General features: G+C 44.6%; 1 protein-coding gene across 3 annotated transcripts in view; it reads right to left on the reverse strand.

The window, feature by feature from the left end:
* The window catches only part of LARP4 (La ribonucleoprotein 4), a 65467-nt gene extending 38832 nt beyond the window's left edge, over positions 1 to 26635 (reverse strand). Inside the window, exons 1-7 of one of the 3 annotated variants that reach the window (XM_077297863.1) lie at positions 26282 to 26471; positions 14823 to 14967; positions 11581 to 11742; positions 4419 to 4503; positions 4102 to 4238; positions 3800 to 3903; positions 122 to 232 (exon numbers count right to left, since the gene is read on the reverse strand). In XM_077297863.1, coding sequence (XP_077153978.1) covers positions 122 to 232; positions 3800 to 3903; positions 4102 to 4238; positions 4419 to 4503; positions 11581 to 11742; positions 14823 to 14967; positions 26282 to 26299 — 762 coding nt within the window. In that variant the 5' untranslated portion in view covers positions 26300 to 26471. Of the gene's footprint in view, positions 1 to 121; positions 233 to 3799; positions 3904 to 4101; positions 4239 to 4418; positions 4504 to 11580; positions 11743 to 14822; positions 14968 to 26184; positions 26472 to 26521 lie in introns of those variants that run through there. The other 2 variants (XM_077297864.1, XM_077297865.1) reach the window with 2 other exon arrangements.
* Positions 26636 to 27919: the final 1284 nt, after the last annotated feature.

Below are 27919 nucleotides of genomic sequence, written 5' to 3' on the forward strand. Positions count from 1 at the left end.
GTTCTGTTTTTAGGAATAAATTTGTTGCACAGCACCATTTGTGACTTTTCATTTAACAGTAAGAAAGAACCAAAAAAATAAAATAAATAAAAATGATAAAGGGAGCAAGGTCCCATCTTACCTGTTGTGCATCAGTGTCAGACTGGAATGTAACATACCAGTTATTGTTGTGAGCAAACTCACAACTTATCACTTTTGGACAATTTTCGTTATCGAATAGTGCCTTCACCTCCTGTAAGACAAAAAAAAAAAAAAGTTATCAGACATGAAATTTAGAGCAGAATGGTTTAGAACACGGAATTTAATCCATAATTCCTTTGAAAACCTAATGTAATTGAGACGGGCAGGATCATTCCAGATTTGTGTTTTTTATTTTAGTAATTTTTAGCAACTTTATGAGAAAAAAACAAAACATTAAATCGCTCCAGAACCCACTATCCCTTAAAACACAATAAGCACCTTATGGGTAGAATTGACATACATGGACAGATCTCTAGGACGATTAATAGAATTCTTTATGTTGAACGTTTCTCCACGATAGTTGAGGTCTAATCTGTCAGTGGTGACATACGGGCTCATTACCTCACATTTTATAATGCTTGTATCTTTATTCAAGCCAAACAGAAGGAAAAATGGTCTCCAGCGTTGACAAAGATAAGACTTCACCTTTATTAGGAATTTTCATGAATAAGCCGACTTGTTTAGACTAAAACATCTTATTCATTAGTAGGTATGGTATGCCGGTCCATTAGTTTTTATGAGAAAATTCCTAATAAAAAGGTGAAGTTTTATTTTACCTGACAGTATGGTTCTCCATACCAGTAGTATTTAAGCAATATCAAACACAGTTTTTTTTCAATTTCAAGGGTATCTGTAGGATGAGCTTTTTTAAGCTGTCTATATGGGCATGAATGTCACAGGAAACTGAATTACACTGTGATCTCGCTTCAAAGCTGGGTGTGATTATAACAGTACAGCAGAGCTGAGCTTTGCTTAACTACAAACACAAATGTATCTCTTATCTTTCTGCCAACTCAGCCGCAGAGCTGCGCCTGCCTACAATTAACACTTCAGTTTTCAGGTGTGGGAGAGGGGCAGCACAGTAAAGCGGGCAGCACAGTAAAGCGGGCAGCACAGTAAAGCGGGCAGCACAGTAAAGCGGGCAGCACGCCTGCGAGATGGAGATTTAGGGTATGTGCACACGCCGCGGATTTTGCTGCGGATCCGCAGCAGTTTCCCATGCGTTTACAGTATAATGTAAACCTATGGGAAACGAAACCCGCAGTGCACATGCTGCGGAAAAAAAACGCGCGGAAACGCAGCGGTTTACATTCCGCAGCATGTCAATTCTTTGTGCGGATTCCGCTGCGGGTTTACACCTGCTCCAATAGAAAACTGCTGGTGTAAACCCGCAGCGGAATCCGCGATAAATCCGCAGGAAAAACCGCAGCCGTTTTGCCCTGCGGATTTATCAAATCCGCTGCAGAAAAATCCGCAGTCCTCACAGATACGTGTGCACATACCCTTAAGAAGCATTATTAAAATCAGGCACAGCTCTACAGCAGAGCTGATAGGACTGAGAAAACCACTGCAAATGAGTTTACATTTAAACAAAACACAGCTCTGCTGTACTGTGTTATTGTAATCTGAAACAACTCTGCAGTGGAGCTGACAGGACTTAGAGCTGCAACTGCAGTTGTGTTAGTGCAGCATAAATGAGCTTTCTGATTATAGTGCTATTCGTTATAATCACAGTTCTGCAGCGAGATCAGGAGAGCAGACTGTCAGTCATTATAGAATCAGAATGGTAGAGTTGGAAGGGACCTCCAGGGTCATCTGGTCCAACCCCCTGCTCAAAGCGGGATTCACTAAATCATCCCATTACATGTCTCTCACTGGTATCACCTCTTCATCTATAACCAGCTCTGGAGGCAGATTGTCAGGGAGCTCAGCGTCAGGCCCATACAGTTTTTTAACAACTCATTTACAGATAAGAAAAAAAAAAAAAACACGTGTCTTTCTGGAATAAGACACCAGATCACGGATATCAAGGTAATATTTTCAGTGTTTTATGACCTGCATGCAAATAAAGATGGTTTAGGAGGGTTGATTATAACAGATTCCCATTAAGTGATCAAAAAAAAAAACAAAATTTGGAATTTTACGACCTGTTCCCTACATGGCAAGTTTTTTTTTCCACTTGTTTTGAGCACCATTTATTGCACTGTTTTAGGGAGCTGTGGCAAACAAAATAAAATCCCAAATTCTTCTATTTGCTTTAATTTCTCACTATGGCGTTCACTGTTCGGGTTACTGTGTTGAAGTGTTTTGGTTTTTTTTTTTCAGACGTGGCTCAACATATGCCTATCTTATTAATTTTTTTTTTCTTTGGGGGGGGGCATTATTACAAACTAACCATCTTTTTGGACTTTGACCTATGATCGTTTGTTTCCTTATTCAATATACTGTAATATAAACAGTATTGCAATATGCAGACAAAACGACATACTCCTATAATGGTCAGTCAAAGGCTGAGCTTCATTGGAGAAAGGTAACAGCCATTGGGGGGGGGGCGTTCAGCCAGTTCCTGTGACAAACCTTCAGCCCCCATGATGCAATCGCAAGGTGCCAATGGGAGCCTATGCACATGCACCCAGGAAATCACGCAACTTAAATGCCATTGTCTATGACTGACAGTGGCATTTAAATGACTACTCTGCCACGATTGGAGACCAGTCCAGGCATTATGGCACTATTTTGGCTGTGTATCACAGCACGCTTCTCCCAGGTTCAGCGTGAGCTCAGAACCTGAGCCAGATCCATTCATTGGCACTCAACATACGATGTAATGGTACATCATGTGTCAGGAAGGGGTTAAAGGGAACCTGTCACCCCCAAAATCGAAGGTGACCTAAGGCCACCGGCATCAGGGACTTATCTACAGCAATATGTAATGCTGTAGATAAGCCCCCGATGAAACCTGTAAGATGAGAAAAAGAGGTTAGATTATACTCACCCAGGGGCGGTCCCGTCTGATGGGCGTCACGGTCTGGGGCCTCCCATCTTCATAGGAAGACGTCCTCTTCTTGTCTTCACGCCGCGGCTCCGGCGCAGGCGTACTTTGTCTGCCCTGTTTAGGGCAGAGCAAAATACTGCAGTGCACAGGTGCCTGCGCACTGCAGTACTTTACTCTGCCCTCAACAGGGCAGACAAAGTACACCTATGAAAGATGGGAGGCCCCGGACCAGACCGCGAAGCCCATCGGATCGGACCGCCCCTGGGTGAGTATAATCTAACCTCTTTTTCTCATCTTTCAGGTTACATCGGGGGCTTATCTACAGCATTACAAAATGCTGTAGATAAGCCCGATGCTGGTGGGCTCAGCTCACCTTCAATTTTAGGGGTGACAGGTTCCCTTTAAATAGGAGTGTTCTGGGTAGAGCAGTGCGGGTATGACAGAATAGCTCAGAGATGAACTCCACTTAATGAGGCAACGGCAGGAATATTTGTGCGTAACACGACAAGCTGACTGGGATACTTTCAGGGTAACTAGATACCAGACATCTCCTGGACAAGATGTCCAGCTGACACACCAGCCAATGTTACATGGCAGTATTTTGGGCAACATTTGTATGCTAAAACCAGGAATGGCTCCAAAACATAGGTGCATTGAAAAATAAATCTGTAACTTCTGTATTTTACATAGACTTCTAGTCTATGCTTACAAATACTAATCTAAACGCTGTCAATGAAAGAGACCCTTGATATTGATCCAACTGGCATCAGGAAGAATCCATACCTCCACAGGAGTCGCTTCAGGGATTTCACGTAGAATTAGAATACATCGTTTGTGGTTTGGTCTCACTTTCTCTCCTAGCTCATCAACTTGTACCACAGGAGTAGCTGCAACAAAAAATTGATAGAGGTCAGGAAACAAGATAAGGGGGTGTTAATCCCATCACAACCTCACAGTGAAGGTGCCACCGCCATCTGCAGGTGCCCACACTAGGTCACAACACAAATCCCAATCACTCAGTGCCCACAAGCAGAGGTCCTTCTGATGTGTATAAAAGAAAAGGAACACAAGATGTGACTACTTACAACGTAGGATTTCAACAATAAGGTTCATATCAGTGGTCAGTTTTTTTATTCCTTCCATACTTGCAACTGTCCATATAGGTATAAACTGATCACCATCCATTTGGGATATCAAGTATAAATCTTTAGATAGGTTCTCTCTGCAGCAAAAAAATAAAATAAAAAAAATAATAAAAAATAGAAAGCCATGTTTAAAAACAAACAAACAACAAAAAAATACACATGCCTTAATGAACAGAACCATCTCTAGCTTTTTTTTTTTATTGCATCTTCCATTAATACTTGACATGAAATTAGACTAAGTATAATTATACTCATACCTTGAAAAGCAGAACTCTAGTTGCTTTTTCAGACATTCTTTCAGATCTTCAGAAATGGCTTGTGGAACAGAGGACGTGCCTTCACCTTCATAAATACAGAGAAATTAAGTTGTCACTTGGGCTACTAAATTCAGATGCCTCACAAAAGGGAGTATATCAGGTTGCAAAATTAAAACTCTTTAAAAGGGTACAATCACAAGGAAATGACCCATTGATTAAGCAAAGATTGACCAAGTTCTGTAATTTTTTGGCAGTTTAATTTACAGTGTAGGGATTAAGCTCCTGAAATTTAGCTGAAGCAGGTCCAGCCTCCAGCTGTCACACACCCGGGGAGCCTGGAGAGAAGACAGATGCGGTTTATTACCACTTCTATTTTCTTTTGCAGGGTACATAGTGAACAGTAAGCGCTATGCAATGAACAGAAGCATCAGCACCATCAATACTTCTATACGACCCGGCTATTATATTAACGCCGGGTCTTGGTCACCGTAGCAAAGATGCTGCCATATTAACGCACCAGTGAGGGAGAAAGGAGATTATGATTTTTTTTATTTTTTTTTATTTTTACACGTTTTATGAAGAAGCAGTGTAAAAATTGGAAGACTCCTAATTTTTTTTTTTTTAATACAGATAAAATGAAAAGCAAGCATTACTAGAGTAAAATAAAATAAAAAACAAAAAAAAACATTGCACATTAAGATTTGGTTTAACCCCTTTCTGCCAGCTGACGGAATAGTACGTCAGCTGGCAGATCCCCCGCTTTGAGGTGGGCTTCGGCGGTGAACCCACCTCAAAGCTGCGACATGTCAGCTGTTTTGTACAGCTGACATGTGCGCGCAATGACCGCGAGCGGAATCGCGATCCGCCCACGCCCATTAACTAGTTAAATGCCGCCGTCAAGCGCTGACAGCGGCATTTAACTAGCGCTCCCGGCCGCGCGGCCGGGGATGCTCGCACCGCTGACCCCCGTCACATGATCGGGGATCATCGGTGCATTGCCATAACAACCAGAGGTCTCCTTGAGACCTCTATGGTTGTTGATGGCCGATTGCTTTGAGCGCCACCCTGTGGTCGGCGCTCAAAGTACACCTGGATTTCTGCTACATAGAGGTGATCTGTACTTCACCTCTATGTAGCAGAGCCGATCGAGTTGTGCATGCTTCTAGCCTCCTATGGAGGCTATTGAAGCATGCCAAAATTTAAAAAAAAAAAAAAAAAAGTGTTTAAAAATATAAAAAAAAAAATAAAAAAATATATAAAAGTTCAAATCACCCCCCTTTCGCCCCAATCAAAATAAAACAATTAAAAAAAAACAACACATATTTGGTATCGCCGCGTTCAGAATCGCCCGATCAATAAAAACAAAGGATTAACCTGACCGCTAAATGGCGTAGCGAGAAAAAAAATCAAAACGCCAAAATTACATTGTTTGGTCGCCACGACATTGCATTAAAATGCAATAACGGGTGATCAAAAGAACGTATCTACACCAAAATGGTATCATTAAAAACGCCAGCTTGGCACGCAAAAAATAAGCCCTCACCTGACCCCAGATCACGAAAATTGGAGACGCTACGGGTATCGGAAAATCGCGCAATTTTTTTATTTATTTTATTTATTTTTTTTAGCAAACTTTGGAATTTTTTTTTCACTACTTAGATAAAAAATAACCTAGGCATGTTAGGTGTCTATGAACTCGTAATGACCTGGAGAATCATAATGGCAGGTCAGTTTTAGCATTTAGTGAACCTAGCAAAAAAGCCAAGCAAAAATCAAGTGTGAGATTGCACTTTTTTTTGCAATTTCATCACACTTGGAATTTTTTTCCCGTTTTCCGTTACACGGCATGGTAAAACCAATGGTATCGTTCAAAAGTACATCTCGTCCCGCAAAAAAATAAGCCCTCACATGGCCATATTGACGGAAAAATTAAAAAAAGTTATGGCTCTGGGAAGGAGGGGAGCGAAAAACGAAAACAGCTCCGGGGGTGAAGGGGTTAAGCAACAGGTCATTTTCTGATTACCCATTTCCTGGAATAGTGATTGTCCACATCTGAGACAACCCCTTCTTGATGACGGTGTTTGGCCCTGATAAATTAGATAAGTCTAAACTCCCCTCCTGTGCTGGCGCAGTTCCAGCAGTGTCGGCACTCAGGATCCCGGGGCTCTCGTGACATTATGACAAGTGGTACCCGACAGCTTCCGTCCCCACCTTTGAACATGAAAAAGGAAGTCTGGGCTGTGGCTGCGCTCTGACTTCCTGTTCATGTTCAATTTGTACGAAGTGGAAAGCGGGGGGAGACCGTGATGCCAGAAACCACGTGTCATACAAATGAGTGCACCAGGACCACGATTACCGACAATGGGGGGGGTGTGAGTATAGGCTTTAATTGATCAGGCCAAATATCTAGATCAAGAAGAGGTCGCCCTAGTAGTGTACAACCGCTTTAAGGGTTGTGACTCCTTGAATAGTAAACTGATTAACCCCTTCATGACCTTGCCGTTTTTTGCAATTCTGACCAGTGTCCCTTTATGAGGTAATAACTCAGGAACGCTTCAACGGATCCTAACGATTCTGAGATTGTTTTTTCGTGACATATTGGGCTTCATGTTAGTGGTAAATTTAGGTCGATAATTTCTGAGTTTATTTGTGAAAAAAGTGGAAATTTGGCAAAAATTTTGAAAATTTCGCAATTTTCACATTTTGAATTTTTATTCTGTTAAACCAGAGAGTTATGTGACACAAAATAGTTAATAAATAACATTTCCCACATGTCTACTTTACATCAGCACAATTTTGGAAACAAATTTTTTTTTTGCTAGGAAGTTATAAGGGTTAAAATTTGACCAGTGATTTCTCATTTTTACAACAAAATTTACAAAACCATTTTTTTTTAGGGACCACCTCACATTTGAAGTCAGTTTGAGGGTTCTATATGGCTGAAAATACCCAAAAGTGACACCATTCTAAAAACTGCACCCCTCAAGGTGCTCAAAACCACATTCAAGAAGTTTATTAACCCTTCAGGTGTTTCACAGCAGCAGAAGAAACATGGAAGTAAAAAATGAACATTTAACTTTTTAGTCACAAAAATGATCTTTTAGCAACAATTTTTTTATTTTCCCAAGGGTAAAAGGAGAAACTGGACCACGGACGTTGTTGTCCAATTTGTCCTGAGTACGCTTATACCTCATATGTGGGGGTAAACCACTGTTTGGGCGCACGGCAGGGCTCGGAAGGGAAGGAGCGCCATTTGACTTTTTCAATGAAAAATTGGCTCCAATCTTTAGCGGACACCATGTCGCGTTTGGAGAGCCCCCGTGTGCCTAAACATTGGAGCTCCCCCACAGGTGACCCCATTTTGGAAACTAGACCCCCCAAGGAACTTATCTAGAAGCATAGTGAGCACTTTAAACCCCCAGGTGCTTCACAAATTGATCCGTAAAAATGAAAAAGTACTTTTTTTTCACAAAAAAATTATTTTAGCCTCAATTTTTTCATTTTCACATGGGCAACAGGATAAAATGGATCCTAAATTTTGTTGGGCAATTTCTCCTGAGTATGCTGATACCTCATATGTGGTGGTAAACCACTGTTTGGGCGCACGGCAGGGCTCGGAAGGGAAGGCACGCCATTTGGCTTTTTGAATGGAAAATTAGCTCCAATCATTAGCGGACACCATGTCGCGTTTGGAGAGCCCCTGTGTGCCTAAACATTGGAGCTCCCGCACACGTGACCCCATTTTGGAAACTAGACCTCCCAAGGAACTAATCTAGATGTGTGGTGAGCACTTTGAACCCCCAAGTGCTTCACAGAAGTTTATAACGCAGAGCCATGAAAATAAAAAATTATTTTTCTTTCCTCAAAAATGATTTTTTAGCCCACAATTTTTTATTTTCCCAAGGGTAACAGGAGAAATTGGACCCCAAAAGTTGTTGTCCAGTTTCTCCTGAGTACGCTGATACCCCATATGTGGGGGTAAACCACTGTTTGGGCACATGCCGGGGCTCGGAAGGGAAGTAGTGACGTTTTGGAATGCAGACTTTGATGGAATGGTCTGCGGGCATCATGTTACGTTTGCAGAGCCCCTGATATGCCTAAACAGTAGAAACCCCCCACAAGTGACCCCATTTTGGAAACTAGACCCCCCAAGGAACTTATCTAGATGTGTGGTGAGCACTTTCAACCCCCAAGTGCTTCACAGAAGTTTATAACGCAGAGCCGTGAAAATAAAAAATAATTGTTCTTTCCTCAAAAATTATGTTTTAGCAAGTAATTTTTTATTTTTGCAAGGGTAACAGGAGAAATTGGACCCCAACAGTTGTTGCCCAGTTTGTCCTGAGTACGCTGGTACCCCAAATGTGGGGGTAAACCACTGTTTGGGCGCACGTCGGGGCTTGGAAGGGCGGGAGCACCATTTGACTTTTTGAACGCAAGATTGGCTGGAATCAATGGTGGCGCCATGTTGCGTTTGGAGACCCCTGATGTGCCTAAACAGTGGAAACCCCTCAATTCTAACTTCAACACTAACCCCAACACACCCCTAATCCTAATCCCAACTGTAGCCATAACCCTAATCACAACCCTAACCCCAACACACCCCTAACCACAACCCTAACCGCAACACAACCGTAACCCTAATTCCAACCCTAATCCTAACCCTAATCCCAACCGTAACCCTAACCACAACTGTAACCCCAACACACCCCTAACCCTATCCGTAACCCTAACCACAAGCCTAATCTTAACCCTATTTCAAACCCTAGCCCTAATTCCAACCCTAACTCTAATTCCAACCCTAACCCTAAGGCTATGTGCCCACGTTGCGGATTCGTGTGAGATCTTTCCGCACGATTTTTGAAAAATCTGCAGGTAAAAGGCACTGCGTTTTACCTGCGGATTTACAGCAGATTTCCAGTGTTTTTTTGTGCGGATTTCACCTGCGGATTCCTATTGAGGAACAGGTGTAAAGCGCTGCGGAATCCGCACAAAGAATTGACATGCTGCGGAAAATACAATGCAGCGTTTCTGCACGGAATTTTCCGCACCATGGGCACAGCGGATTTGGTTTTCCTTAGGTGTACATGGTACTGTAAACCTGATGGAAAACTGCTTCGAATTCGCAGCGGCCAATCCGCTGCGGATCCGCGGCCAATCCGCAGTCACTTCAGGTTTTCCAGCCATGGCCGATGGTATTGCAGCATCGGCCATGGCTGGATTGTAATATTTCACCAGTTTTTTAGGTGAAATATTACAAATCGCTCTGATTGGCAGTTTCACTTTCAACAGCCAATCAGAGCGATCGTAGCCACGGGGTAGGGGGGGGGGGGGGGGTGAAGCCACCCCCCCTGGGCTGAAGTACCACTCCCCCTCTCCCTGCAGATCGGGTAAAATAGGAGTTAACCCCTTCACCCGATCTGCAGGGACGCGATCATTCCATGACGCCGCATAGGCGTCATGGGTCGGGAAGGGGTTAAAGGGGTCGTTATGGATACATATAGGCAGACAAGTAGTAGTTATGGTCACGAAAGCGCATTCAAGTGGCTCAAAACATAATATCTCAACTTTCCTAAAATTTGTACTCATACTTGGGTCCTACAGAGCTTTACAACCCAACATCAAGATGACTTACCAACCTACCAGCAGCTGTCTGTGCTATCAAGGCTAACAATACTTCAACGATGTAGCTAATGATGGCCGCCATGGTCACGCAGCTATGGGCAATAAGCCATATCAAAGAAGAACAAGAGGCAGCAAGAACCCAAAGATGAGCAGAAAGTGAAAACAGCTTCACTTACATAGACAGACTGGCAGCACAATATGATCGCCGATCAATAAACTTACCGATCGGCGGTCATTTGAACACCTGTTTACACAGGCAGGCCAAAGTCAACGATGCACACTGAGCAATCTACACCAAATCACTGTGCACATAAGCTGCCATAACTCTAAAGCACGAGTCCTGTTTACATGGGATGAAGCACCGCCGGAAACAACGATTTTTATGGTACACAAACATCATTTCACCCGATGAACGAGTGTTTTGCTCATTCACCAGGTGATAAGCAGCCTGATTACATGGCAAGATCGTGAAATGAGCATTTTTTTTTATTACTCGCTCAAGATTATTTTGCAGTAAAGTTGCCCCTTTGTATAACAGTAGAATATTTCTATCAAGGCAACAGAACGAGGTGGGGAGAGAGGCAACCTTTTCAGAAAAGGAAAAGGGAAAAAAATAAGACCTATTCCTTGTGGACAGAAGGATATATAGGTTATCTCAACTAGCAGAAAACAATGGAGCTTTATCTCAAAACAAGGAAGTTCAGAATTTTTACAATGCTGAAAATACAAATCTCTTAGAGAGGCTGTCATCTAATGACATCCTTATCCATATGCAGAATAGAGCTAATGATCCCAGATGGACAGATCACTAGGAGGACCCCCCTCTCCCTTTTACAATTTAGAATAGAAAGCCCCTAGTTCTGGCAGACACGAGCCAACATGGTATTACATCGATGATCATTTGTCTTAATAACCAATTCAGTGTAAGGCAAGTGTATGACAGCCATCATGTATATACATCTTGCAACTAGTGCGGCACTGAAGCTGGATGGATCGCTGGATTCAGCCAGCCCGAGCGCCCCTGAAGTTCTACGATGCTGAAGAGCAAAAGCAGCCAGACTGTTCATTCCGTGGTGCAGCTTCCCCTTCCAGGCAAGCAGGAAGGTGGAGGAGTACTGTCCTCTTGAAATGCAATCTTGAGATTTTCACCTTTAAAATAATATACAGTGTGAACATACCCTCAAAGACAGATTCTGCCAGGACACCACCTGAAAAAGCACATGCAAAAGTGCCCCATAAAAATTATGCTCATTCTTCAGATGGCTTCCGCTGGGAAGCTGTCTGCTCTCTATAGTTAAAGTGTAAAAGTAAAATACGGAGGCAGCAAACCCGCCAGTGAAGCTGCTTGCGGAACAACTGCTGGTGTTTTCCTAAAACTGTTTCGCCTGGGCAAACTCAGCAGATAAAATAACATTTAAAAGACAGTGTGCACAAAGCCAATCCCCAGGGGGTGCAAAAAACCTTGGACTCCACAATGCAAACCGTGGCTTACAAACAGAATACCAATAAAACTACATGGGACACAGGAATAATGAGTTACCTGAAACCTCAAACATTTGGTATCCAAGTTCGTCTTGTACTAATAAGTCCATTCCATTTGCTGCAGCTTCCTCTAACTGAAGACCATCCCTATTCACTTCACAAGGGGGGGAATACATTACTTCAAAGGGTTTACACGTTTCACTCAAACCTTCTAGATTGCCTGCACAAAAATAGAAAGATTTTATTAAAGAATTAAAAACAAAAAAAACCCCAACTTGTTATTTCCCCTGAGGAAACCGTAGTGCGGTACGGCGATACACGTGGGGTTTCAGGCTCTTCTCCTGGGGTGCAAAACTTTTACATTTTCAGGTTCTCCATTTTATAATTGGGTTTTCTTCTTTTTGGCCATTTGTCATTACCAGTGGTCTTTCATTATTTATATTACCCATGGCTATTCGTATTAGGCTGTGATTTTCTGATACGTGAAGGGGTTAACACTGCTTATCTTGGATTCAGCGTTGGATCGTCTTTCTATGAGACATATCCCAATACAGCAGAGATGCTTGGTTATATTATAACATACTGAAAAGCTTCTCCCAGCTTATGTGGTTGGACTTAGGAGTTGCAATCACTTGATATAGTATATAATTTACCTTGGAAACGTTTTGCTCTCTCCATATATTTTGCATGATTTAGAGGTGCAGCTCTAGCTATAATACTGCTTCCAGTTTTCTGGTATGTTTTAAGACAGCATCACAGAATTACCTAATGATGGTTTGTTTTCCCATGTGTATTTATAACTTTTTTTTGCATTTTTTTTTTTCATACTATGATCTTTAAAAAAAAAAAAAAAAAAAAATGTTATTACTGCAGTTGTCACGTAGGCCACTGGGTTTTTTTTTTTTCCTTCTTTTAGACTCATACATCCCGTTCTTTCAGGATGAGTTTTCAGCAGGTTCCATATCATCAAGACATGTAACACCTCAGTACACAGCTGATAACACAATAGGTCACAGATCTCCCTCCCTTCACAATGGCCTTTGCACAAGTTCATTTGACACTTCCAATACAAGAGATTGGTCAGACCTCCGACCCCTTGTGGCTATTTAGATTTGTGGTTTCCTGAAAACAATAGAAAGTTTAAAGGGAATTTTGACAGGTCCCGATTCCCCCAGGATTTGTAGCTTCCTGTATAAAATTCCTGCCGCACAGTCCCTTTACTACATTTAATACAAAGATCTTTAGAATAAATATTTCTAAAGTCTTTTTCTCATTTGCTGATCACCTCTTAACTATTCAGTGGGGTGTTTGTTTCCCCAGACTAGTTGTCCCACTCACCATGTTCTCACCCCTGTGCTGGTCAAAATGAGATTGGCATATGATAAACTGACTTCAGAAATACTTTGTCTAAAGAATTATATATGTTAAACGTAGTAAAGGGACTGTTCAGCAGATTTTATACAGGAAGATACAAATGCTGGTGATTTGGGGGCATGAGGGACCTGTCAGGTTCCCTTTAAAGTCAAAAAGCCTCAGTGGTAGGTGTAAACTGCAAGAATTTTTTTTTTTTAGCAGATTGCAACATGATAAAAAAAATTTAAAATGTTGATAGTTATATGTTGCCTGTGACGATTACAATGCAGATCTTAAATTTTTTTCTCTATTTGTCCACTTGTGAGTTTAGAACATTTGAAATCAATAAATGGGATGCACGAGGGCATACTCTCCAGTCCAATCTGACAGCCGTGGAGCGATGAAACTGTACACACATCCCATTACTGAGTGCGCCCCATACTCGGAGCCCTGGTAACTCTCCCACCAGGCGTGTAATGAAGCCCCTCTGTGCCCATCAGCAGCGGATGGCTCCATAAGCCATTAACCATAAAAGTTATTTTACCAATCAAAATCGGGCGCCAAGCCAAAATTGATTTGCTCACTTCCTACAGGAGTGTAACCTGGTAGAAAAGGCCAACATTTCTTGGACAGAAACCAAGTATATTGCTGACTGCTGATCTAAGAGATGAGCACTGTCACCTGATAAAGGCAAGAGAAAAAAAAAAAAAAAGTCATGGTTTGAAATGATTTTCAATATTTCACAAGGGAACAAAGCTGAGGGTCACTCATACGTTAGGCTTCTATTTACACAGCAAGGGAGGATGGCATACACTGGGCTGCTATGTCCTATATTTCTTGCTACAAGAAATTAAAGGATGCACAGCTAGTATATAATATGTTAGGGTGCATCATCATGCATCAAGAATCATATGTAGGGGAGAGGATAAGGGTGCAATAACAATGTGCACACCTCGAGTCATGAATCGTGTAAAAATATAACACGTTATTAAACAAAAAAGTATCCTAAAATCCAATTAAAACATGAAACACACAAACCTAATGAATAGATATCAATATACCACATAATATGACCAAAGTTTGGATAAACAGGAGTAGGCTTCTATTGAATAGTAAGTATCCCTCCTCAGAGTGCGTTATATGAGAGCCAGACGGGAGTCTGGAAACCAATGTATGCTCTGTATGACAATGTAGAACCCAGAAACACAATAGACTGTAAAGTGCCATGTGCAATACAGCTTGTCCACAAATAGAATATATACCTCAATACCAAGTTTTAGAATAGCATAGGTAAACTCACAAAGAAGCTTGTACAGAGGGGAAGCAACATGGATTAGTATCAAGGTTCAAGTATAATTACACAGCAAACAATGTAAGTCTACGTTCACATTTGCGGTCTGCGCCGCAGCGTCGGGCGCCGCAGCGTCGCCGCATGCGTCATGCGCCCCTATATTTAACATGGGGGAGCATGGACATGCGTCGCACTTGCGTTTTGCGCCGCATGCGTCCCTGGGGCGCCCGCGTCCGGGCGCAGAGGACGCAGCAAGTTGCATTTTTGCTGCGTCCAAAATCAATCAAAAAAAGGACGCATGCGGCGCAAAACGCAGCGTTGTGCATGCATTTTGCTGCGTTTTTGTTTGCGTTGTGGCGCCGACGCGGCGGCGCACAACGCAAATGTGAACGTAGCCTAAGCCATAAGAAATACATCATATCATAGCAATAAATATCACATCACTCATGGAAGACTGTGTGGTGTATTAGCCCAAACAGTTGATATTTTTATACGATTCATCGTTATCGCATCTTTCTCGTCTCCTCTACATATATTTCTTACTGCCACATCCAAGTGATGTTTGCAGACCTCCGAGGAAGTTGTACATTTACAGAAAGGAAAACATTGGTAAGTCAGAACTTTTTTTTTTTTGCAGACATGGCAAATAAACCAACCTTCAATGTGCGTTTCTGTTGTGGCCACTGCCTCGTCCCAAGACTCTTCTGTGCCATTGACAGTCTCAGAACCTTCAGTGCTTCCTTGTGGGATTTCCTGCCATACTTTCGCATGAGGATTCAAACCAGCTCCTTTAGACGCCACCTAGGTAGAGAGGGGGGGGGGGGGGGAAAAAAAAAAAAAAAAAAAAAATGAATACAATTATACAAATGTAAGGTTATAACTTTGAATGCCAATACACAGACATTATTCAAAGTTCATACTTCCAAGGTCCACTATATAGTTAGCTCATCAACATTTACTATCCTTAAATTTTATAAAAGTGTTTTAACATGTGAAGTTTTCTGACATAGAAACTGCATTAATAAAGGGAAAAAAAAAAAATGACTTTCTTGCCATGCTTTGTGTGTATGAGGTTTACGGATTATAATTGACTCAATGGGTGCATGTAGCTTGATTTTCTCTCTGAACACATCCTAAAGAATCGATATGATTATTCCATTCCCAAAAACTGCGACAGGACCAGAAGCCATGATGTTCAGACCAGCGAGACCTGCGATTGACAGCAGCGGTCAGGTGACTGGAGCACTGCATCATCGGATATTTCCCTGATGACCAGCTGTTCCCACTTCAGCCAATCGCAGGCGACTGGTGACCGAAGTCCAGTAATGTCATGTCTTCCAGCCCGTGAGAGCTGCCAGCCCTGGATACACACCGGCGAACGTCACATTGTTTTTTTACTCAATCCATGCCTCTTTGAAGTTTTTTTTTTTTTTTTAGTGTGGGGGGCATCCCCCTTTTGTAGGCAAAAAGTCCATAACCAAGATGTTGGCGAACTGTTGCACTAGTGTGGACTGGTCATTTGGGATGAGGAACAGAGGTTGTGTTACTTTCCTCTTCTCACCCCTTTATAACGTTACATCGCCATCCTGAAAATGCGGCAATAAGAAGCCGAGATCTGTGTGTTACTTGTAGTTTCCTAAATAGTGAGCGTCACCATACTCTAAAAGCCACACATTGTTAATCTGTCAATAGAGAAATCCTAGGAATATGGTTTTTCTAGAAGGATAAATGAGCACCGTAGTTTATAATGGTATTATTTTGGGTGCCTCTTTTACTTTTGACAGTGAAGATACGTGTTGGACATGGCTCCTGAACCTGCGCAATGAAAGCATTCAGCCCACATCCTCCCGCGTATGGCATGAATATAGGTCTCAGAGTAGAAAGGGTTATACTTTGGTTTTAAACATTCTTGAAAGATAAAGTGTTAAACTCACAGACTTTCAGCCCATGACATCACTTTTTAGATGGGAAAACACTATTAAGACCATGCACTGCAACTCTACACCACATAGGGTCTTAAAAAAAAAATAAATGCAATCCTTTCCATTATGTTGGGACAGGAATAATAAATCCATCTGAAGACAGACCCTTCTATGCTCCAACACCAGTCCCGAGATGCCCCCATCACAGTGATGTCACCGTTTCCAGGAGCATAGGTTACGTAGCCAAACATTGGCCGTTCCTAAACATGGCTGCTTGTATGGTAAATACCAAGCACACAAGGAACAAGACAAACAGACAGTAAGATTTCAATACAAGCGTAGGAGCGAGTGGATGTGGACAAACAGGTTGGGCAAAGGGAAGGGATAACACAAACCTATGGCAAACAAGATTTTCAAGTCATCTACACAAGGGCTTGCTCACATAGCGATTTTTTATCCTGCACCAAAATCCACATGTATTCCTCATGACGATTCTCAACGCAGATTAGACAGGAAAAATGCATTATGTGGCCTCACATGGATTAGCATCATTGCAAGTAGAGCTAAACTGCAATTCCGTGGCAGAAACCTGGGGGTAGTCTGCTGCAGAATCAGAGTAGGATATTTCTGAAAGTAAAAACTGGTCTGTGTACCTGCCCTCCTAGGCAAGGCCTTTGTATCTTCCCAGGTAAGACCTGGTTAGATGGCCGGTAACAAAGCTCACCATGGCTGCCAATAAGCTTCACTATCAGATACTGGTGACTTATGGACTGACACTACAGCAGCCAGGCCGGCCCCCAGCCAGGCCGGCCCCCAGCCAGGCCGGCCCCCAGCCAGGCCGGCCCCCAGCCAGGCCGGCCCCCAGCCAGGCCGGCCCCCAGCCAGGCCGGCCCCCAGCCAGGCCGGCCCCCAGCCAGGCCGGCCCCCAGCCAGGCCGGCCCCCAGCCAGGCCGGCCCCCAGCCAGGCCGGCCCGACTTCACAATGAAGTAGTGTAAGGCCATGTGCACACGTTCAGTATTTTTCACGTTTTTTCGCTATAAAAACGTGATAAAAACGCAAAAAAAAAACGCTTACATATGCCTCCCATTATTTTCAGTGTTTTCCGCATTTCTTGTGCCAATGTTGCATTTTTTTCCACGAAAAAAATCGCATCAAGGAAAAAAAAGCAACATGTTCATTAAATTTGCGGAATTGCGGGGATTCCGCACACCTAGGCATGCATTGATCTGCTTACTTTCCGCATGGGGCTGTGCCCACCATGCGGGAAGTAAGCAGATCATGTGCGGTTGGTACCCAGGGTGGAGGAGAGGAGACTCTCCTCCACGGACTGGGCACCATATAATTGGTAAAAATAAAAGAATTAAAATAAAAAATAGTCCTATACTCACCTTCGATGGCCCCCGCAGTCTTCCCGCCTCTCAGGTGCACGCTGCCGCTTCGGTTCCTATAGCTGGTGTGTGTGTGAAGGACCTGCGATGATGTCGGTCACGTGACCGCGACGTCATCGAAGGTCCTGCACACACACACACACCATCTATAGGAACGGAAGCCGCTGAGGAGATCGGCTGTCTGCAGGTGAGTATAACCATTTTTTTTTATTATTTTTAAACATTCTTTTACTATTGATGCTGCATAGGCTGCATCTATAGTAAAAAGTTGGTCACACTTGTCAAACACTATGTTTGACAAGTGTGACCAACCTGTCAATCAGTTTTCCAAGCAATGCTACAGATCGCTTGGAAAACTTTAGCATTCTGCAAGCTAATTACGCTTGCAAAAAGCTAAAAAAAAACACAACGCGAAAAAAACGCAAAAAAAAAAATGCGGATTTCTAGCAGAAAATTTCCGGTTTTCTTCAGGAAATTTCTGCAAGAAATCCTGACGTGTGCACATATCCTAAGACCTACTAGGCAGGAAAATTTATTTTAATCCAACATAGCTCAAGAATAATCCTGAATGTCTCACTTGGTTTAATTGACCGTAAGGCTGTGTGCACACGTTCAGGATTTTTTGTGGTTTTTCGCTATAAAAACCATGATAAAACAGTGAAAAAAATGCATACATTAAGCATCCTATTAGAAGGTATTCCGCAAGTTTTGTGCACATGCTGCGTTTTTTTTCCGCGGCAGAATCGCATTCCGGAAAAAAACACAGCATGTTCATTCTTTGATTCCGCACACAAGAATGCATTGATCCGCTTAATATCCGCATGTGGCTCTGCCCACCATGCGGAAAGTAAGCGGATCATGTGTGGATGGTACCCAGGGTGGAGGAGACTCTCCTCCAGGCCCTGGGAACCATAGTTGTTTAAAAAAAAAATTAAAAAAATAAAAAATTTAAAAAACGTGATATTCTCACCTTCCGGCGTCCCCGGCAGTCTTCACGCTCCTCGTGATGCTCTCGTTCCCAATAATGCCTTGCGGCAATGACATGTGATGACAGAGGTCTCGCAAGACCGCTACGTCATCACGGGTCATTGTCGCAATGCATTACTGGGAACGGGAGCATCGGGAATGCTGCGGGGGACGCCGGAAGTTGAGATGATCACGATTTTTTTAAAATTATTTTTAACATTACATCTTTTTACTATAGATGCTGCATAGGCAGCATCAATAGTAAAAAGTTGGTCACACTTGTCAAACACTATGTTTGACAAGTGTGACCAACCTGTCCATCAGTTTTCCAAGCGATGCTATAGATCGCTTGGAAAATGCTAGCATTCTGCAAACTAATTACGCTTGCAAAACGCTAGTGTTTAGCAGGAATATGCATGCCAATTCCGCATGCGGAATTGCCACGGAAATTTCTGCTGCAATTCTGCAACGTGTGAACATAGCCTAAAAGTGCTATAATTAGGCTATGTTCACACGTTGCGGTTTTTATGCGTTTTTCTCAGACAAAACCTGCGCTCTTGGCAGTAAGAAATTTGCTTAAAAAAAGCAGGTATTGCGTAGTTTGTCAGGGTACATTTGTCACTTGTGAACGCTGATAAAGTTTAGTGAATAAAAAAAAAAAAAAAAAAGGTGATTTGACTTAATCAGGTTTTGGTGCCAAAAATGCAGCGAAAACAGATACCTACATTTTTTCAGCGTTTTTTGCACCACCTATTGCTTTCAGTGGGTGAAAGACGCTGAAATAAGTGACATGCTACATTTAGCAAAAACCAATGTTTTTCACAAAATACGGAGGGGAAAAAAAACGAAAAAAAAAAAAAACAGTGTGCACGAGATTTCTGAGATCTCAGACTTTGCCAATTTTGTCAAACAGCTCAAAACTTGCAATAAAAAACAAAAAAATAATGCTGTAAAAAGAAAAAAAAAAAAAGCAAAATGTGAACATAGCCTAAAGGACGTAAGTTAGTCAGCACAAGACCTGGCAGGATTAACATTTGTCAAAGAAGCTTTAAAAACCAATGTTCAGAGGTTATAAGCTTCCTGGTGGTTCTGTTCTTGGACACGTTACAGTTTGTGGTTTACATCTGCCAGGGACCCAAAAACCAGGACAGAGCTACAAATGGAGCAGTCCCTTCCCACGATGCGGATGTGACTGGCACCGCTCCATACACCCATCCACATCGCGAGTGGTTGCCATTACATGCCCCATATAGGTCCATAAAGGAGACCAGTGTAATGAAGGCTGAGCAGGGGAATCATCGCTCGCGTGTCCTAGCACATAGCACTCACACCAATTGACTGCTGTGCACATGGAAAGTAAACGCCGCTGCTCGAAGGAGGCCTCAATCCTCGCCAGGAAGAAAACAAACATGCCAAAAAAGCTACAATTTCATCTTTTTTTTTTAAACAAACTTGACATGCTGAGAAAATAGTTAAGGAAGTGTCTTGGGGAAAAGCCATGGCAATATTGCGCAAGTGATTATGGACACCGAGGGTTGACTTTTCCAAGTGTAGATGTAATCAATTCTATCACAGCCTATTAATATTTGCCGTCTCCTACAATAGAAAGAATTTACACAACTGATATTATATATTTGTATTGTAATTAAAATCTAAAATTATTTATAAGTAAACCAAAAAAAAAAAAAAGGCTTTACTTGAGCAAAAAAGCCATATCTCCAGATTACATTACCGGTCTATTCAAGGTCACCAGTCCTACAGTCGGGATGTGCAGTGAATGGCATCACATGGCTGTCACTCCTGCTTCCCCTATGTGTACTCTGGCAGCAGGAGATCAGGCATGGCGGCCTGCAGTGACAGCCCCGGCTTGCAGCTCTTTGCTAGCGATGATAACATTTGGACTCCGTCCAAATGATCACAGTACACATTGGTTAACAGGGTTGTGTCATATTAACCTTGACGAGTGCTCGGTAGAAGGCACAGCTGCCCACAGACGTACAGATAATGCAGCAGCCACGATCATTGCTGCCAATAACCTGTATCTACAGAGCGATCATGCTGCTGTATAGGCTGCTGTATGATATATAGAGGGCCATAGATCAGGGGTTCCTTGTTACAGTCACACAAGAGGATTGTCCAGAAAAGAGGACCCTTTAACAGGCACAAGGAAGAGTCCTAGGAGCAAATTATCAATGTTACCAAGTTGAAGGATGTTAACAATTGAGCACGGGAGCCTAAAGGTTTGTTCACAATGAATCATAGCAGATTGGGCCACTTGAGGAGTCCATGTTAATTTTGGCAGCACTGAGTATGTACGGTACTTGTAAGGCCGGTTCAGACAGGCGCATTTTACAGCTGTAAATGGGCACCAATGCCTGGCCTGACCTTGCAGCCTCACACACATAAGGATGTAAGTCAGTCCAGGCACAGCAATCTGTTTAGGGACTGAAGAACTTCCGTCTGAACACGGCTTAAATCAGAGTTAAAGGGAACCTGACAGCATGAAAGTGCAGCCCAATCTGCAAACACCATGTTACAGAGCAGGGGGAGATGAGAAGATTGATATATAGTCTTGTAGATTGTGAGCCCTCGCGGGCAGGGTCCTCTCTCCTACTGTACCAGTCGTGACTTTTATTGTTTAAGATTACTGTACTTGTCTTTATTATGGAGACCCCTCCTCACATGTAAAGCGCCATGGAATAAATGGTGCTATAATAATAATAAAGAATAATAATAATAATATTATAGTACTGCGAGAAATGTTTCAGAATAACCTGTGTTTTCATAATTTAATGTTCTGCTCTTTCTGGGGCTTTCAGTCCAGTGGGCGGTCCCATCAGTGACTGACAGCTTTCTTGGTGTAAGTAAACACAAGAGTGAGCTGTCAGTCACTGACAGGATTGAAAGCCCCAGAAAGAGCAGAGGATTAAATGATGAAGACACCGGTTATTCCAAATCTCTTCTCAGGAAATTATATTTCAATCTACTCCGCTCCCCCTGCTCTATAAGGCCGATTTCACACATCAGTGGCTCCGGTACGTGTAGTGACAGTTTCCTCACGTACCGGAGACACTGACTCACGTAGACACATTAAAATCAATGTGTCTCTGCACATGTCAGCGTGTTTTCACAGACCGTGTGTCCGGTTGCAAAACACGATGTCAGTGTTCGTGGGAGCGCACGTATCACACGGACCCATTAAAGTCAATGGGTCCGTGTAAACACGTACCGCACACGGATGCTGTCCGTGTGCCATCAGTGTGCTTTTTTCCTGTCATAGGGTTAAAAATGTAAAAATTCTTGCAATACACGGACACACGTACAGCAAAAGGACAGCACACGGACCCTAAAAACGTACTCACGGACATCACACGGATCCCACACGGATGGCCTCCGTGAGCACACGAACACAGATAACTCCGGTAGCGTTTTCTCCGATACCGGAATTATCTGGACCTGTGAGACTGGCCTAATATGGTGCTTGCAGATTGGACTGCACTTTCATGCTGACAGGTTCACTTTAAGGCTATGTGCACACGTCAGGATTTTTTTCAGAAATTTCCTGAACAAAACCGGACATTTTCTGCAAGAAATTTGCATGCGGATTTCGCGTTTTTTTTCACGTATTTCTCACGTTTTTTTCCTGAGGTTCTGGGATGCAGTAATAAAGTAGGAAGCCCGCAAAATTAATGAACATGCTGCGTTTTTTTTCAGCGATGCGATTTTTTCACGGAAAAAAAAATGCAACATAAGCACAAAAATTGCAGAATGCCTTATAAATGATGAGATGCATATGTATGCGTGTTTTAAGCGTTTTTATAGCGAAAAAAAACCATGAAAAATATGCAACGTGTGCACACAGCTTAATAGTCTTGTGGTTAATGTTTGTACTTTAATCCTAGTTTGGTGGAAACAGCAAATTCCTCCTTTCCCATTCATAGCTATCTATAGGACATGCAACAAACGTATCATCTGACAGGCAAACGGGAATGCCCTTGTGCGTACATCCAGCTTCTCAGGAGCTCCCAGGTCCGCCATTACTGTCCATGGGAGAACCTGCTGTGTCAGTACAAGCACGCGAGGCTTCTGCACCCTGGTTTTACATTTACAGCATACCTGCATTTGCCTTGCAAAAAAAAGTGTAAGTGATTTTGTCACAAGTCCCTTGTGTTATTCAATAGTGTGATCAACTGGAATAATGTGATATGTGGGTCTGCGCGTTCACCCAAGAATCACAAGCTACACAAATAATGACCCAAGTGCCCTCCTCGGGTACTGAGCCACATGCAGCATAAAAAAAACAAAACGAGCCAAGTGGTGTGAGCAGGATTCACACCGTGCATGGTTCTGCTGGTAGGGGTAAGTTCACACAGAGCGTTTTTTGCTGCTTTTTTATGCTAATTTTCAGCTTCTTTTTACAGTACCAGCAAAGCCTATGAGATTTCAGAAATCTCATGCACACACATTGGTTTTTTGTTTGATCAGTATTTTGTGCTTTGCAGCGTTTTTTGGACATGCAGCAAAAATGCTGAAAGAAGTGACATGCTCTATTTTTTCACCCATTGACTTGAATGGCTGTTGAAGAAAGGCAGGTATTATTTGCTGCTGAAAATCCAAGGACATTAGCATGGACAAAGAAAAAAAAAAAAAGCACCAAAAACGCACCTAAACCTGTGTTTTTAACACAGCTTCTTTCCTGTCAAGATCAGGTTTTGCTGCGCAGAAAAAAAAAGCAGCAAAAACACCCTGTGTGAACTTACCCTAGGACAGCAGGTATACCTTCAAGGACATGTGGCCGTTGTCAACCATATTAACCGTGTGCTTTCTGTAAACTACCGCTGCTCCGTAGAAGAGTGACAGAGTGCACCATTAGCGACGGTTGGAGGCCTAAGGACCCCACCAACAAAGCTGATGGTAGCAGAGCACAGGCCTCACAGCGGTGCTACTGCTGTGCCAAGGAACACCGCGAGCTGTGCAGTTGTGGATGGCAGCGGGCACTTCACAGTTAAAGCGTAGCTGCACTTTCAGAAGCATAGGACATGTCAGGTGGTATCATTGGTGGGAGATGGCTACTGAGAGAAAGGGCAGGAGTGCTCAGCTGTATCCCCCCATATGTATCCAAACTTATTTATTGTGAAAGAAGACACAGCTGAACACTACTGCACCTTTATCCTACAGCAATCAGTGGGGGTCTCAGCACACAGCACCCCACTGATCAAAACTTCAGCCAAGCATAGGGTATAAAAAGTTTTCTGAAAGTACAGGCACACATTCAGAATTAGCTGCATAGTGTGTATTAGACCTACTCCATACATCTCATGGGCACAGTCTTCCTTTTTGACAACTGCTGCCACAAGCTGACCATCTATCACACAGCGGTCTGCTGAAGGATCATCCAGCCTACAGCGCTCCCCCCAGACCCCCATACACATGATATGAATGGTAGTAAACTGACCAGCTACAGGGTAAAGGATCCAGTGTGACGAGAACAAAAATAAATATTAGTCCTCGAGCTCCTACATGGTCTATTCAGCCTCTGGGAAAGCTGAGCGAGGACAGACCTGGCGGCCATCATACACCGTATACTGGCAGTATTCCCAGACCCCTGTAACCTAATCAATAACCGCCTCCCCCAAAAATGCATTGGTCCAAACACAGATGACACTTCGAGGCTTTTGTAACTTTGTAGAAAGGCCGTGGTGTCACCATTACAGGCAGTCACCCGGTTTTCCCTGCAAGCTGTATAAAATAATAATCGTGCACCCAGTCAGCAGTGCGGGGACTTCAGAGTAAACTTTCTATTGAATGAGGGCAGTGACCAAAGTAACCTGTAACCAAACTAACAGCAGTGACAGAAGTGCCGCAGGTCAGCTACAAAAGGCTTTCCAAACAAAATGGAAGATAAGCAGCCAACAGCAACGTCCTTGGTGCGCGGCAGCACGGGTGGTAAAGCTCAGCACTCACCGACTTGTTGCTGATCACAGAGTGGGGGATGGGAAACCTCAATGTGCTCATAATATAATCATATATCACGTTTAATGACGCCTGACATCACCCAACCTCCGGACTACTGACCGGTGCTCCCAGGAGAGCAGCCCACTACCCAGAGGTGGAGGGGACAGGGGAGCACAGCGGCTTCTCCTCTGTGATGGCACCAGACGGGCACAGCGATCGCTCCACCATCTTATCTACTGCACTACAGACATAGCATTCATCCCAAAGCAATCCTGGAGCACGGCCTACACATGATGAGGGTGGTAGTGTAATGATGGGATCTAATCCACATGATGGGAGTAGATAGATCAGTACATGGCAAGGGAGTGGTGTAATGATGGGGGTAGTAGTGTGACACCATCGCATTATGTGATGGAGGGGGCAGCAGTGTGACCCCCGGGCATTATGTGACCCCCGTGTATTATGTGACGATGGGGGCAGCAGTGTGACCCCCGGGCATTATGTGACCCCCGTGCATTATGTGATGATGGGGGCAGCAGTGTGACCCCCGGGCATTATGTGATGACGATGGGGGCAGCAGTGTGACCCCCGGGCATTATGTGATGACGATGGGGGCAGCAGTGTCAACCCCGGGCATTATGTGATGACGATGGGGGCAGCAGTGTCAACCCCGGGCATTATGTGATGACGATGGGGGCAGCAGTGTCAACCCCGGGCATTATGTGATGACGATGGGGGCAGCAGTGTGACCCCCGGGCATTATGTGATGACGATGATGGGGGCAGCAGTGAGACCCCCGGGCATTATGTGATGACGATGGGGGCAGCAGTGAGACCCCCGGGCATTATGTGATGACGATGGGGGCAGCAGTGTGACCCCCGGGCATTATGTGATGATGATGATGGGGGCAGCAGTGAGACCCCCGGGCATTATGTGATGATGGGGGCAGCAGTGTGACCCCCGGGCATTATGTGATGACGATGGGGGCAGCAGTGTGACCCCCGGGCATTATGTGATGACGATGGGGGCAGCAGTGTCAACCCCGGGCATTATGTGATGACGATGGGGGCAGCAGTGTCAACCCCGGGCATTATGTGATGACGATGGGGGCAGCAGTGTCAACCCCGGGCATTATGTGATGACGATGGGGGCAGCAGTGTGACCCCCGGGCATTATGTGATGACGATGGGGGCAGCAGTGTGACCCCCGGGCATTATGTGATGACGATGGGGGCAGCAGTGTGACCCCCGGGCATTATGTGATGACGATGGGGGCAGCAGTGTGACCCCCGGGCATTATGTGATGATGATGATGGGGGCAGCAGTGAGACCCCCGGGCATTATGTGATGATGGGGGCAGCAGTGTGACCCCCGGGCAGTATGTGATGATGATGGGGGCAGCAGTGTGACCCCCGGGCATTATGTGATGATGATGATGATGATGGGGGCAGCAGTGTGACCCCCGGGCAGTATGTGATGACGATGGGGGCAGCAGTGTGACCCCCGGGCAGTATGTGATGATGATGGGGGCAGCAGTGTGACCCCCGGGCAGTATGTGATGATGATGGGGGCAGCAGAGTGACGCCAGCACATACACACGGACAGAGCACATGGCGCAGGCCGGCCCGTCCATATGGCGGCAGTGTCAGCTCTGCTCCCTGTCACCTTGACTGTGCCGCCAGCAGCAGCTCCGACAAAGGTCACTGCGGCGTCTCCGGCCGTCCCCTCCCCTCAGCCCCTCGCTGCCCCGGATTAGCCGGCAGTGATGGCGGCCCCGCACCCCTCACCGCTCATTGCAGCGCGGCCCGCGGAAGATTGCTGTGTCAGCCCGGCCTCAGTCACATGGCGGCTCCCGGCCCCTCACCCTCATTTTCCGGTGCTCACCTCCACGAACAAGAGCATCCTATCACGGCAGGGAGCGGGGCCCGGACGCTCGGGGGGAGGGGGGCAGGAGAGCGACGAGGATTAGTGCGGGAGAGGAAGGAAGGACGAGTGAGTGACAGCGGCGGGGCCCGCACTGCTTGTCACACAGGCCAAGCCCCCACACCCTCCCCGAGCTGCGGCGCTGGAGCCCGGCCTCTTCCGCCGACATCCCTCCCATTAGCCGCTACGGCGCATGCTCACACAGAAACTGCTTCCCACAGTCAGGGGTCAGCGGCCGGCGCCATCCTAACACGTGCTGCAGAGCTGCGTCCCTGGCAGGTCATGCCGGCAGCCGCCATTTTACCGCAGGGCAACAGGCGGAAAGGGGAGGAGGAAGAGGCGGGGCCTTGTGAACTGATGACGCGCGCTGACATGAGGGGATAGTGAGGCGCCTCGTGGTGGCGGGCGGAGGTGTGGATAGCGGGGGTTATACTAGCTACACCGTATGTGACCGGACAGCTTTCCGTTTACGATAGGCCAAATTTGTGAAAATGGACTGCCCTTGGCGACCAATGGCAGAGCGGCTTCTGTTCAACCAGAGCGGTTTTAAAAATGAGAGCTGAACGCTGATTGCTTGCTATGGACGGGTTTTCCTTGAGACTATATATCAGGGCCGGACTGGGACTAAAATTCAGCCCTGGCATTTGAAGTTACACAGGCCCACTTGTCACATGGTGACTGTATAATATCTTTGTACACTTGTAGGCAGGGCCGGTTTTAGGCAAAGTGGGGCCCTAGGCAAAGTTTAAAATGGGTCCCCAAATGCTAACATATTGCACATCACACAGAAGCCTTTCTGTTGCATTTACATGCGCTGAGTTCAGGCCGCTAAACGAGTGTGATCGACAATACTGAAGTTGTTCAACGCTTGTTTCCCGGCCTCTTTCCACCAGCTGAGGAATAATGATGAGACAGAACGATCACTAATAGATCACTAACAGATCACCATACAGTATCATGTTTTCAGCAGCACATCTACAGTTTAGGCTACGTTCACATTTGCGGTCAGCGCCGCAGCGTCGGGCGCCGCAGCGTCGCCGCATGCGTCATGCGCCCCTATATTTAACATGGGGGCGCATGGACATGCGTTGTGCTGCGTTTTGCACCGCATGGCCGCAAGCGTTGGACGCAAGAAACGCTTCAAGTTGCATTTTTTTTGTGTCCAACTTTCGGCCAAAAAGGACGCATGCGGCGCAAAACGCAGCGTTTTAGCGTGCGTTTTGCCGCGTTTTTGTTTGTATGTATGTAACCCCCATAGAATATAATACAGCCCACCTCCCCATAATATATAATGTAGCCCCCCATAGAATATAATGCAGCCCCCCATAGTATATAACGCAGCCTCCCCCATAGAATATAATATACCCCCACAATAGTATATAACACAGCCACATAGTACATAACATGGCCTCCCCCATAGAATATAATATACTCCCCATAGTATATAGCAAAGCCCGCATATTATATAGCACAAACCGCATAGTATACAGCACAGCCTGCATACTATAGCACAGCCTGCATACTATAGCACAGCTCGCGTAGTAGATAACACAGCCCACACAGCAGTATTCAGCACAGACCACACAGTAGTATACAGCA

This window comes from Ranitomeya variabilis, chromosome 3, assembly GCF_051348905.1.
Source record: "Ranitomeya variabilis isolate aRanVar5 chromosome 3, aRanVar5.hap1, whole genome shotgun sequence".
Lineage (NCBI taxonomy): Eukaryota > Metazoa > Chordata > Amphibia > Anura > Dendrobatidae > Ranitomeya > Ranitomeya variabilis.